Raw genomic sequence first — 15,507 nt, forward strand, 5'->3', positions numbered from 1 at the left:
GACCCTCTCTCTTTCTCATTCCCACCAGCCGCACTTGAGACAGGGGTAGATCCACAGCATTCCTTGCATCTACCCAGCTTGTAACTGTCGAAACATGGAAGCCTGACCTTATATCCTAGATCCGTGATGGTGAACCTATGACACGCGTGTCAGCACTGACACTTATGGCTATTTTTGATGACATGCGGCCACATACAGCGAAGTACACCTTATAAGAGCTAATCTAATTCCATCCTTAAATTTGTAAAAGGCTCTACAAATTTAACATCTGCACGTTTGAGCATTGTTCACTCCATAACTCAGCACGGATTATACATTTTTTTCTTATTTAAACTATAAATATTGCAAAATTATGGGGTTTTTCTTGAAGTTGACACCCCACCCAAGTTATGCGCAGGCTTTTGGCAAATTTTGACACACCAATCTCAAAAGGTTGCCCATCACTGTCCTAGATGTTGGAGAGGGAACAAACGCCTGCTTCCATTATCATGCCCTATTTGTGAGCTTCTCAAAAATTGCTCCTGTTTCTCCTACTTTTGTGCAGATTCATATCCGCTTTCGAAAAGTCTGTGTCTTCCCATCCCATCCTCATCCTCCTTGGCACAAGAAGAAAGGGGTGAAATGACAGCACTTAAAAGGGGTCCTTATTTTTTTAAATGTACGCCATAATGTTTAGCACTTATTCAAAACCAAGAATTGTACAATTCGGTGGGGGACGGACGGAGCAGCACTTGAGATGCCGCCGTGGTCTTTATTTTCTGTGTAATCGGTCGCTAAAGATCCGTGTGCGTGTATGTGTGTGTACATTTTATTTCCCTACTGTTCTCATTGGATAGATGAATGTAGTTGCCACTGTTCACTTGTTGACGTTTTGCTGCTTCTTTACGGCAATCTGGGATTTCAGAGGAAATAAAAGTGTAAACGGACTCAACTCCTGCCTTCCGAACATATGATAAATAATAATTTGTGGCTTTAAAGGCACCGGCTGGAATTTATGTCTCTATATATGGATTCACGTCAACTGGAAACAGAATTGTGACATCGGTATTTTTCAAGGGACGTCTGTGATGTTGCTACGTAAGGAAATCCGTGAAATAAATGTGCATAATACCCTCATACACATCTTAATTCAATAGCAGCACCCCCAGCCAAGTGTATGTAACGTTACATAACACAGACCATAATGTTCAAGCAATAAAGTAATGTCCTGATTAAGGGCTGACATATATCCATTTTTCAATTAATTATCAAGAGATAATTTTTTAAAAATAATCCCACACCTCTTGAACACATATGCAAATCCATTAAACCAAAATATACATTTTTGAGACATACACCATGAGCCTTGTTGGCCTTCCTTTCAATGCTCAGGGACTGTTTGGAAACCCCAAGAAGACAAATGTTAATTGGCCATAATAGGAACCGGAACGGAACAATTTGCCTTTTCTTTGGAAACCCCAAGAAGACAAATGTTAATTGGCCATAATAGGAACCAGAACTGAACAATTTGCCTTTTCTTTCCAGATTTAGCTGCTATTTTTTTTCCACTGGGTTGAATTGAAGATGAGAGTGATGCAGAAAAGCCAGTGCATTTTGGGTTGTTGTAGGTTTTTTTCAGGCTATATGGCCATGGTCTAGAGGCATTCTCTCCTGACGTTTCACCTGCATCTATGGCAAGCATCCTCAGAGGTAGTGAGGATGCTTGCCATAGATGCAGGTGAAACGTCAGGAGAGAATGCCTCTCGACCATGGCCATACAGCCCGAAAAAACCTACAACAACCCAGTGATTCCGGCCATGAAAGCCTTCGACAATCCAATGCATTTTGTCTTAATTTTGAGCAATTCTTGCAAAGATTAGGCTTTGTTCTCTTTTTGTAAAGAGCACTTGATGGCTTTATGCTTTGCCCACCCTTGCTGGAGGTCGCAGCGGTGTCCAACCTTCAGCCTTTTAGGTGTTTGGGACTTACATCTCCCAGAATTTGTCATCATTGGACAGAGTTGCGCTACACTCCTGGGAGTTGAGAGCCCCAAACACCTGGGGGGCCAAAGGTTGGACACCACTAATACAGTATCTCTGGGATAGGAAGCAGTTTTATCGTCAGCTACCCGAGTCAATATGTCTGGGATCCCCAAACTACAGCTCATGGGTTGGAGCCGGCATGTCAAGGTATTTTCCCCAACCTTAAACTAGACTCACCTCTGAGTTTCTCCCCAGATTTGGACTTTCTTTGGAGCTGGTAAGGATGAGGGTGTCATGGGTTTGTGTATGTTCTTTCCTCTCTCCCCTTGTTTTTGTTGTTGTTGTGGTGCCATAAGTAAGTTGGATTGATTGGATATCAAAGAAAGTGTGGGAGGAAGGAAGAGAACAAGAGAGAGAGGAAGGAAGGAAATAGAGAGGAAGAAAGGGGAGGAAGGAAAAGAATGGACGGAAAGGAGGGAGGGAGGAAGAAAAGAGAACAAATGAGGAGAAGAAGGGGATCAAAGGAGGGAAGAGGAAGGAAGGAGGGGAGAAAGGAAGGAGAGAGAATGAAAGGGAGGAGAAAGGCAAGAAAGAGGGAGGGGAGGAAGGAAAAGATTGAAACGAAGGAGGGGAGGAAGGAAGGAAGAAAAGAGTAGAAGGAAGGAAAGAGAACAAAGGGAGGGAGGAAGAGAAGAATGAAGGAGGGGAGGAAGGAGTAAGGAAAGAAGGAGGGGAAGAGGTAAGGAAAGCAGAATGAAGGAGGGGAGGAAGGAAGGAAGAAAAGAGATCAAAGGAGGGGAGGAAGGAAGGGGAGATCAACGGAGAGGAGATACCAAGGAAGGAAAGAGGAAGGGAGGGAGGAAGAAAGTAGTAAGGAAAGAAGGGGGGAGGAAGGAAGGAAGAAAAGAGATCAAAGGGAAGGAGGGGGAGATACAAGGGAAGGAAGGAAAGAGGAAGGGAGGGAGGAGAATGAAGGAGGAGAGGAAGGAAGAAAACAGTGGAACAAAGGAAGGAGGAAGGAAAGAGGAAGGAAGGAAGGAGGGAAGGAAGGAAGGAAGGAAGGAAGGAGAGAATGAAGGGAGGAAGAATGAAGGAGGGAAGGAAGAAAGGGGAGGAAGGAAGGGGAGATCAAAATAGGGGAGATAAAAGGGAAGGAAAGAGGAAGGAAGGGAGGAGAATGAAGGGAGGGAGGGAGGAAGAAAACAGTGGAACAAAGGAGGGGAGGAAAGAAAGAGGAAGGAAGGAAGGAAGGAAGGAAGGAAGGAAGGAAGGAAGGAAGGAAGGAAGGAGAGAATGAAGGATGGGGGGGGGGAGGAAGAAAGGAGTAGGAGGGAGGGAGGAAGGAAAATTGGAGAGGAGGGATGAAAAAGAAGAGGAGGGATGGTGGAAGGGATAAAGAAAGAGAAAGAAGGAAGGAAAAGGAAGAAGGGAGACAGAAAAGGAAGAAAGGTAGCTAGGAGAGAAGGAAGAAAAGAAAGAGTGGTAGGGAAGAAACAGAGGGAAGCAATTCAGAATGTATGCCACCTCAGACTGGCTCTGAACCCAGTGGTTGACTTTAAGCCAGTTCCACTCTCTCAGCCTCAGAGGATGACAAAGGCAAAATCCCTTTGAATGATTTGAATAATTAATGACAAGAAAACTCTGATAGGCCTTAGGATTGCCCAGAGCCTTAAAGGCACACAACAACAACAACAAACTATAGTCCGCGGGACCGTGAACTAACCCTCTGCTTCAAAGGTTTGAGGACCCCTGCAAGATGCAGATTCTGCAACTGAAGCCTCCCATTTCTTGGCCAGAACCTTCTTCACACCCTTTGAGCCATTGCCTCTCCAAAACTATGCACAGAGCTGCTCCAACTATTAAGAGAAAACTGCACCCCCTTCTCTCCTCTACCTCCCAACTCCCCAAAAACGGAGACCGACTGCGCTTGGTGTCTTTTAATACAAATGTCAACTGACCTGAACAGAGAGAAAAAAAGAGGTGCTGCTGTAGCAGAAGAAATACGCTTCTGACGTCCGGTGACGATGCATTCGGAGCATAAGTAAACACGGGCAAAGCACAGCAAGCTATATTGGGGGGGGGGGGGGGACCCATTGCTCTTGTTTGTTTAATTCAAGCCTGTGCAAACTTGGGCCCTCCAGGTGTTTTGGACTCCAACTCCCACAATTCCTAACAGCCGGTAGGCTGTTAGGAATTGTGGGAGTTGGAGTCCAAAACACCTGGAGAGAGGGCCCAAGTTTGCCCATGTGTGGTTTAGTTGAACATGGCTTCAGAGCTTTCAGGGAAAGTGGGGAGAGAGTGAGACCTCAACAGAACGTGCCCTTGTCAGAAAAGCGTTAAAAATGTCCCAGTTTCGCCAAAATGCATGCTTCCAGCTGGGGAGAGCTGGCTTCCTGGGTCAGTGGAACACCCTTCGGAGAATTCGTTGTCCTCCCCAGTCTGATTTTTGCAATAGTCACGTTCCAGAGCCTGGAAATAAATACGAGGCGGTCGACGCATCCCACTTGACTCTCGTTGGCCATCTTTCTTTCTTGAGGACCCAAAGGTGTCCTGTCGGTGGCCGCCAGAGTCGGTCCGCAGAGTCCCGTTCCCAAAAACGCGGAGCTTCACTTGTCCGACTTGCCGTCCTCCTTCTTATCCTGCCGCTTGTCGTTGGGCTCGTCCTGGATGATCTCCACCTCCAGCCGGCCGATGTAGAGGGAGACGGCGCAGAGCCAGAACAGGGCCACCGTGGTGACGGCCACGCAGTTGAGGAGCGCCGTGGAAAAGGAGAGCATCATGGTCCGGCGGAGGAGGAAGAGGCTGAGTAGGTAGGAGGCGCTGCCGTAGGAGACGCAGATCCCGCCCAGGATGAAGAAGCCTGGAAGCGAAGGAGAGATCAGCCTTCAGGGAAAGCAGAGGCGCCTCTCAGGGACTGGGTGGGTGTGGCCTGGTTGCCACAGTTTTAAATAATCATCGGTGTAGATGGGGCTCAACTTAGACTCTCTCAAAAAGCATTTCAAAAAGTATAATATCACAAAGGACTACCACCTCACCCGCCTCAAAGAAAACCTGCTACAAAACAGGAGCTTTTTTGTTGAGTTCCAGGGCCAGAGAAGCAGATGGCGGAAACAGAAGAACAGCCTGCCTCAGGGGAGCGTGCTTGCTCCATCCATGTTCAACATCTACACAAATGACCAGCCACTGCCAGAAGGGACAGAGAGTTTCATCTATGCTGATGATCGTGCCATCACTGCTCAAGCAGGGAGCTTTGAGATGGTAGACCAGAAGCTTTCCGAAGGTCTAGGTGCTCTCACTGCCTATTACAGGGAAAACCAGCTGATCCCCAACCCATCTAAAACACAGACATGTGCCTTTCACCTTAAGAACAGACAAGCATCCCGAGCTCTGAGGATCACCTGGGAAGGAATCCCACTGGAGCATTGCAACACACCCAGATACTGGGAGTCACTCTGGACCGTGCTCTGACCTACAAGAAGCACTGCCTGAACATCAAGCAAAAAGTGGGTGCTAGAAACAATATCATACGAAAGCTGACTGGCACAACCTGGGGATCACAACCAGATACAGTGAAGACATCTGCCCTTGCGCTGTGCTATTCTGCTGCTGAGTATGCATGCCCAGTGTGGAACACATCTCACCACACTAAAACAGTGGATGTGGCTCTTAATGAGACATGCCGCATTATCACGGGGTGTCTGCGCCCTACACCACTGGAGAAGCAGATGGCGGGAACAGAAGAACGGCCTGCCTCAGGGGAGCGTGCTCGCTCCATCAATGTTCAACATTTACACAAATGACCAGCTTCTCCCTGAATCTATGTTTCTGGAATGTTAAATTGCCTCTGTGTCTGTCTATATATGTTGTGTGACTATGGCATTGAATGTTTGCCATGTATATGTACATTGTAATCCGCCTTGAGTCCCCTGCGGGGTGAGAAGGGCGGAATATAAATACTGGAAATAAATAAATAAATAAATAAATATCAGGACACTAGGCTTGTTTGGATGCAGCCTGGGATCACATTGGGCTTTTTTGCTGCTGCATCTCACTCTGGACTCATGTTTACTCCTATGTCTTTAAAACAGAAAAATCTGGGATCAGAACCTGGGATATAGGGCCTGTCTGGAAGGGCCCAAAGAGGGAAAATACTGGATTTTTTGAGAATCAAAGGAATGAGAGAAAAATATGTCTAAAATCCAAAATAATCCCCCAAAATCCATGAGGAGATGGGAAGAAAACTCATGATATGGAGACATGGCAACTGCTTAGAGTGGTTTTTGTTACATCTAGTCAAATTACATTTCTGGAAGAACAGAATCCATCTATCCTGAAACTATTAGCTAAGTTATTATCGAACTATTAGCTAAGCGGTTTATTTATTTATTATTTACTGTATTTATATACCGCCTTTCTCAGCCCGTAGGCGACTCAAGGTGGTTAACAGGGTAAAATTCAATGCTTATAATATCATAAACACAATTAAAAACATAACATATAATAAAAGCTAAACAAATCAATAAAGTGGAGCCCCCGGTGGCGAAGTGGGTTAAACCCTTGTGCCGGCAGGACTGAAGACCGACAGGTCGCAGGTTCGAATCCGGGGAGAGGCGGATGAGCTCCCTCTATCAGCTCCAGCTCCTCATGCGGGGACATGAGAGAAGCCTCCCACAAGGATGATAAAAACATCAATTCATCCGGGCATCCCCTGGGCAACATCCTTGCAGACGGCCAATTCTCTCACACCAGAAGCGACTTGCACTTTCTCAAGTCGCTCCTGACACGACAAAAAAAAAATCAATAAAGTTATTATTAGCTAAGTTACTCTTACAAGGTTCCGGATACATTGCAACCTGCTCAATAGCTACCTATAACAGGTACCTAGCCTCCAGCAGCAACAAAATCACAAAGGGATATAAGCAGTCAGGCAATGTATCTGTATGTTCCTGCCAGAAATCTCATTTACGTGGCTGTGACAAAATGACTTAACAGCTCCAGAAATAATAAATATATATTGGACATGTAACAATATTATTATTATTATTATTATTATTATTATTATTATTATTATTTGTTGTTGTTGTTGTTGTTGTTGTGTTTGTTAGTTTCCATAATCCATAAAGTATCAATATCTCACACTACACTTCTCCTTGGAAATAATAAGATAGAAAGCTCTATTTTTCCTCGCAGTGACAGCCTGCTTCACATCCATATGGATTTTGTCTTTCTTCTAAAACTAAAAATTCTGGCTATAATAAAATTATTGCTGCTATAGATCAGTTCTCAGTGTGAAGAACCATTGCCCCCTGCTGGTCAAGGTCAGAACTGCTGCCTTGATGTCAATGGCTAGATTTAACACAGGCATGGGCAAACTTGGGCCCTCCAGGTGTTTTGGACTCCAACTCCCACAATTCCTAACAGCCGAATTGTGGGAGTTGAAGTCCAAAACACCTGGAGGGCCCAAGTTTGCCCATGCCTGCAGAATCATTGCAGATTATTATTATTATTATTATTATTATTATTATTAGAAACACAACAAGATGAGTCCACAGCAGACAGGATCACTCTGCTGGCTGTTGTATTGGATCACATGTCGGACATATTATTATTGTTATTGTTATTGTTATTATTATCATTTGAAACACAACAAGATGAGTCCACAGCGGACACTCTGCTGGCTGTTGAATTGGATCACGCGTCGGACACTTCCCAAGTGTCTAGGACTGTGTGATGTATCAACAGATCCCAGTAAGGTGGCCTTCTGCAGCTGGCAGATAATAATCTTGTCAGCGCCAATTGTGTTTAAGTGCAGACCAAGGTCTTTAGGCACTGCACCCAGTGTGCCGATCACCACTGGGACCATCTTGACTGGTTTGTGCCAGAGTCTTTGCAGTTCGATCTTTATTATTACTATTTATTATTATTATTATTATTATTATTATTATTATTATTATTATATGTTATTGTTGTTGTTGTTATTATTATTGTATTCTATACCCTTAATTTATTTTATCCTTATTATTCGATCCTTATTATTATTATTATGTTATTATATGTTGTTGTTATTATTATATGTTGTTGTTGTTGTTATTATTATTATTATTGTATTCTATACCTTTAATTTATTTTATCCTTATTATTCGATCCTTATTATTATTATTATGTTATTATATGTTGTTGTTATTATTATATGTTGTTGTTGTTATTATTATTATTATTATTGTATTCTATACCCTTAATTTATTTTATCCTTATTATTCGATCCTTATTATTATTATTATTATTATTATTATTATTATGGGGTTCACTGACACAACGCCTTCCTTGCCACTTACCGTAAGCAGCTTCACGTCCCATGTCGCTCTGCACATAGGAGATCACACCAACGCCGGTCGCCAGCAAGCCATTCCGGAACCAGGAGAGAAAACCTGGCAGGAAAAAGAGAGAACAAATTGCATTTAACTAGGTAGAGTTCTGTAGTAACCTACGGATGTGAGAGCTGGACCTTAGGGAAGGCTGAGCGAAGGAAGATCGATGCTTTTGAACTGTGGTGTTGGAGGAAAGTGCTGAGAGTGCCTTGGACTGCGAGAAGATCCAACCAGTCCATCCTCCAGGAAATAAAGCCCGACTGCTCACTGGAGGGAAGGAGACTAGAGACAAAGCTGAAGTCTTTTGGCCACATCATGAGGAGACAGCAAAGCCTAGAGAAGACAATGATGCTGGGGAAAGTGGAAGGCAAAAGGAAGAGGGGCCGACCAAGGGCAAGATGGATGGATGGCATCCTTGAAGTGAGTGGACTGACCTTGAAGGAGCTGGGGGTGGTGACGGCCGACAGGGAGCTTTGGCGTGGGCTGGTCCATGAGGTCACAAAGAGTCAGAGACGACTGATCGAATGAACAACAGGTAGAGTTCTATCAGATTAAACAAAAGTGTTTTTTTCTTAAATAACTAGCCTATATATCCAGTGTTGGGTTCAGTATTTTTTTCCCCAACTGTATTTATTAGAACTACTTTTGTTTGTTTTTCAGTGACATAAATGAACAACCCGTCGGAATTTAAGGCCCATCTCTTCCGGCAGAAGACCTGCCCATTCAACTTTCAAACATTATTATTCCACTAGAATATAATAATAGAATAACCATATTGTCATTGTGCATCAATTAATGAAATTTAATGCTATCCCCAAAATTACAAAATAAAGCACTCATCTTTTCGCATTCTAATCACTCTTGCACAGCCTCTAATGCCACATTGGTGTGAAACCACAAAAGTTCACAAGAGTTCACGAGTGATAGGATAAAAGCAATTGCTCTCCTTTGTGAAAAGAAAAATATAAAATATATAATAATTATATAAAAATATAATAATAATAATAATAAGTCCATTCTTTATTGATAAGGTTATAATATAATACAATATAATACTAATAATAATACAATATAATAACTATATATATATAATAACTATATATATATATATTATATTATAACATTATTGATAACGTTATAATATAATACTAATAATAATACACTATAATAACTATATATTTTATAGTCGAAGGCTTTCATGGCTGGAATCACTGGGTTGTTGTAGGTTTTTTCGGGCTACATGGCCATGGTCTAGAGCAGTGGTTCTCAACCTGTGGGTCCCCAGGTGTTTTGGCCTACAACTCCCAGAAATCCCAGCCAGTTTACCAGCTGTTAGGATTTCTGGGAGTTGAAGGCCAAAACATCTGGGGACCCACAGGTTGAGAACCACTGGTCTAGAGGTATTCTCTCCTGACATTTCACCTGCATCTATGGCAAGCATACTCAGAGGTAGTGAGGTCTGTTGGAACTAGGAAAAAGGGTTTATATATCTGTGGAATGACCAGGGTGGGACAAAGGACTCTTGTCTGATGGAGTTAGGTGTGAATGTTTCAACTGACCACCTTGATTAGCATATAATTGCCTGACAGTGCCTGGAGCAAACTTTTGTTGAGAGGTGATCAGAGAGGAAATAAACAACAGAGAGGAAACAAACAAAGACATCTAATCACCTCTCAACAAAAGTTTGCTCCAGGCACTGTCAGGCAATTATATGCTAATCAAGGTGGTCAGTTGAAACATTCACACCTAACTCCAGCAGACAAGAGTCCTTTGTCCCACCCTGGTCATTCCAGAGATATATAAACCCTTTTTCCTAGTTCCAACAAACCTCACTACCTCTGAGGATTCTTGCCACAGATGCAGGTGAAACATCAGGAGAGAATGCCTCTAGACCATGGGCATATAGCCCAAAAAAACCTACAACAACCTATATATTTTATATTGTTATATTCCAGTATATTGGTATAGTACAATATAGTAATATATAATACTAATATTATGCTGTGCTAATAATATAACATATTGTACACAAATATAATATTATAATGTAAAACAATATAATACTAATAATAATACAATAAGTATATATTTTATATTACATGTAATATTACTAATAATATTACAGTATAGTGGTATAGTACAATATAGTAATATATAATACTAATATTGTGCTGTGCTAATTAATATAACATATTGTATACACATATAATATTGATATTATAATGTAATACAATATAATAATACAATCTAATGACTATATGTTTTATATTACATGTAATATTACTAATATTACAGTATAGTGGTATAGTACAATATAGTAATATATAATACTAATATTATGCTGTGCTAATTAATATAACATATTGTATACACATATAATATTGATAATATTATAATGTAATGCAATAAAATACTACTAATAATACAATAAGTATATATTTTCTATTACATGTAATATTACTAATAATATTACAGTATAATGATACAGCACAATATAGTAATATATAATACTAATATTGTGCTGTGCTAATAATATATTGTATACACATATAATATCGATAATAATATTATAATGTAATACAATATAATTCTAATAATACAATATATTAACTATATATTTATATTACATGTAATATTACTAATAATATTACAGTATAATGATACAGCACAATATAGTAATATATAATGCTAATTTGTGCTGTGCTAATAATATAACATATTGTATACCCATATGATATTGATAATAATGTTATAATGTAATACAATAAAATATTAATAATAATGCAATAAGTATATATTTTATATTACATGTAATATTACTAACAATATTACAGTATAGTGGTATAGCACAATATAGCAATATATAATACGAATATGGTGCTGTGCTAATAATATAACATATTGTGTATATATATATATAATTGATAATAATATTATAATGTAAATCAATATAATACAATGTAATACAATATATTAACTATATATTTATATTACATGTAATATTACTAATAATATTACAGTATAGTGGTATAGTACAATATAGTAATACTAATATTGTGCTGTGCTAATTAATATAACATATTGTATACACATATAATATTGATAATATTATAATGTAATACAATATAATACTAATAATAATACAATCTAATGACTATTGTACACAAATATAATATTAATAATATTATAGTGTAATACAATATAATACTAATAATAATACAATAAGTATATATTTTATATTACATGTAATATTACTAATAATGTTACAGTATAGTGGTATAGTACAATATAGTAATATATAATACTAATCTTGTGCTGTGCTAATAATATAACATATTGTGTGTGTGTGTGTGTATATATATATTATTGATAATAATATTATAATGTAAAACAATATAATACAATGTAATACAATATATTAACTATATATTTATATTACATGTAATATTACTAATAATATTACAGTATAGTGGTATAGTACAATATAATAATATATAATACTAATATTATGCTGTGCTAATAATATATTGTATACACATATAATATCGATAATAATATTATAATGTAATACAATATAATACTAATAATACAATATATTAACTATATATTTATATTACATGTAATATTACTAATAATATTGCAGTATAGTGGTATAGTACAATATATTAATATATAATACTAATCTTGTGCTGTGCTAATAATACAACATATTGTATACACATATAATATTGATAATATTATTATGTAATACAATATAATACTAATAATAATAATACAATATAATAACTATATTATTTTATATTACATGGAATATTACTATATTATTTTATATTACATGGAATATTACTAATATTACAGTGTAGTGGTATAGCATAATATAGTAATATAGAATATTAATATTGTGCTGCGCTAATAATATAACATATTGTATATATATATATAATTGATAATAATATTATAATGTAAAACAATATAATACAATGTAATACAATATATTAACTATATATTTATATTACATGTAATATTACTAATAATATTACAGTATAGTGGCATAGTACAATACAATAATATATAATATTAATATTATGCTGTACTAATAATATATTGTATACACATATAATATTGATAATATTATTATGTAATACAATATAATACTAATATAAAAATACAATATAATAACTATATATTTTATATTACATGGAATATTACTAATATTACAGTATAGTGGTACAGTACAATATAGTAATATATAATACTAATCTTGTGCTGTGCTAATAATATAACATATTGTGTGTGTGTATATATATATATAATTGATAATAATATTATAATGTAAGACAATATAATACGATATATTAACTATATATTTATATTACATGTAATATTACTAATAATATTACAGTATAGTGGTACAATACAATATAGTAATATATAATATAAATATTATGTTGTGCTAATTATATATTTTATACACATATAAATTGATAATAATGTTGTAATGTAATACAATATAATACTAATATTAATAATACTAATATAATACTAATATTAATAATATATAATATTAATATTGTGCTGTGCTAATAATATAACATATTGTATATATATATATATTATTGATAATAATATTATAATGTAAGACAATATAATACAATATATTAACTATATATTTATATTACATGTAATATTACTAATAATATTACAGTATAGTGATATAGTACAATATAATATATAATATTAATATTATGTTGTGCTAATTATATATTTTATATTATTTAATTTTATATATATATAGAAATATATATATAAACCTCATATAAATTGATAATAATGTTATAATGTAATACAATATAATACTAATATTAATAATACTAATATAATACTAATATTAATAATATATAATATTAATATTGTGCTGTGCTAATTAATATAACATATTGGGTGCCTTGCTGTCACTTCTGAGCACTGCCCAAGCCCCGCCCCCGAAGGAACTCTGGCCCCGCCCCCGGCCCGGGAAGCCACACCCCCTCCCACGCATGCGCACAGGGTAACGCCGGCCTCCCCGCCCGCCGCTGGCGTACCGGTCTCGTGAGCCTTTCTGAGGAGCCAGGCGTCGGCCTTGTCGAGCTCCGTAGCCGGCGGGGGAGGCCCCGGCCCTCGCCCCGAGCTGTACTTGGGCGCGCCCCGTCCCCTCAGCAGCCTCCCAGCGCCCCTCAGCTGCCACACGGCCCGCCTCCACCATCCGCCGCTCAGCGCCATGGCGGAGGCCCGCTCTGAGAGAAACCGCTGGCCTCTGAGGCGCGGGAGGTGGGGCCGAAACCCCATTGGCGGTGTATGCTGCTTCTCATCCCTAGTCCCCGCCCTTTGCTTTATCCCGTATTGCCATTGGCCGAGACGTTTGTCATCCTAAACTAAGGTGGGCCTAATGCGGCAGCTTCCTATCCTGATAGGTTGTTGGCAGGTTGTCAAGAGGCATTGCATTCTGGGATTCGTAGTTGTATTGGCCCATATCTGTTATAGCTAATTTGAGCTTGTAGTCCCGCCGCCATTTTGAAAGTCACTCACAGTGTAACTATAGAGATAGAAATACTTAGAGTGATATCCAAAGCATTGCATTGTGGGGTTAGTAGTTTGAAACTCTTCAAGGCAACGTTGTGGCTTAAAGCAAATCACTCACAGTGTGACCATAGAGATAGAAATACTTAGAGTGATATCCAAATGCATTGCATTGTGGGGTTAGTCGTTTTAAACCCTTCAAGGCAACGTTGTGGCTTAGAGCAAATCACTCACAGTGTGACCATAGAGATAGAAATACTTAGAGTGATATCCAAAGCATTGTATTGTGGGGTTAGTAGTTATAAACTCTTCAAGGCAATGTAGCTTAGAGCAAATCACTCACAGTGTGACCATAGAGATAGAAATACTTAGAGTGATATCCAAAGCATTGTATTGTGGGGTTAGTAGTTTGATACTCTTCAAGGCAATGTTGTGGCTTAGAGGAAATCACTCACAGTGTGACCATAGAGATAGAAATACTTAGAGTGATATCCAAAGCATTGCATTGTGGGGTTAGTAGTTTTAAACTCTTCAAGGCAACTTTGTGGCTTAGAGATAGAAATATACTCATTTTGTATGGGAAGGAAGGAACTTGTGGGTGTGAATTGGTGTTCCAACGGGCTCTAGGCAACAATGGAGCATCATGGGAGTTGCAGTCTAAAAAACAAGGTATCAAACAGTTATTTTTTTTAAAAAAAAAAACTCCAAAATCAGGACAGTAAATAAAGAGAAACACTGAAAAAAAGGGGAAATTCAAGACAAAAATCAATCAGGGCCAGCTAACACTTCCAAACAAAGGATTCCCATTAGGAAGAACTTCCTGACTGTGAGAGCTGTTCAGCAGGGGAACTCTCTGCCCCAGAGTGTGGTGGAGGCTCCTTCTCTGGAAGCTTTTAAACAGAGGCTGGATGGCCATCTGTTGGGGCTGCTTTGAATGCAATTTTCCTGCTTCTTGGCAGGGGGTTGGACTGGATGGCCCATGAGGTCTCTTCCAACTCTAAGATTCCCCCAGGCAGCAATCAACCAGGCATTGAAGCTGCAAGGCTATTCAATGCTAACCAAGGTGGCCAATTGCAACATTTATATCTGCCTCAAGCAGACAAGAGCTCTTTCTCCCATCCTGGACATTCCTGATATATAAACCTCACTTATCTAGTTTCCAACAGACATCACAACCTTTGAGGATACCCGCCACAGTTGTGGGTGAAACGTCAGGAGAGAATGCTTCTGGAACATGGCCATACAGCCCAGAAAACTTACAACACCCGAGTGATTCTGGCCATGAAAGCCTTCGACAACACAATAATAATAATAATAATAATAATAATAATAATAATAATGTAATTGTTATTATTATTATTAATAATAATATTAATAGGTAAATTTTCTATTGTGTACATTTTCTATTATTATTAAACTATAAATCTTAAATTATTAAATTGAAAATTTTCTATTATTATTATTAAAAGCTATCGGCTTCCTCATTCAAATCTTCTCTGTCAATTATTATCACCATTATGATTTGAATATTCTCTTAATATTAAAAATGAATTTTTCTATTATGTATATTTCTGTTATGTAAATTTTCTATTATTAATATGTACATGTAATACTAAACTGTA

The 15,507-nt window shown here is 38.1% G+C and overlaps 1 protein-coding gene across 1 annotated transcript; it reads right to left on the minus strand.

Annotated features, from left to right (window-relative positions):
- Positions 1–4,131: 4,131 nt before the first annotated feature.
- Positions 4,132–13,633, minus strand: LOC137095463 (transmembrane protein 160-like). The gene is made up of 3 exons (XM_067462158.1): positions 13,411–13,633; positions 8,297–8,389; positions 4,132–4,821 (listed from the first exon to the last, which is right to left on the minus strand). The coding sequence occupies exons 1-3, from the start codon at positions 13,586–13,588 to the stop codon at positions 4,568–4,570; spliced, it is 525 nt and encodes a 174-aa protein (XP_067318259.1). The 5' UTR covers positions 13,589–13,633; the 3' UTR covers positions 4,132–4,567.
- Between the last annotated feature and the right edge of the window lie 1,874 nt (positions 13,634–15,507).

The sequence above is a fragment of the Anolis sagrei genome, chromosome Y (genome assembly GCF_037176765.1).
Source record: "Anolis sagrei isolate rAnoSag1 chromosome Y, rAnoSag1.mat, whole genome shotgun sequence".
NCBI classification, from domain to species: Eukaryota; Metazoa; Chordata; class Lepidosauria; order Squamata; family Dactyloidae; genus Anolis; species Anolis sagrei.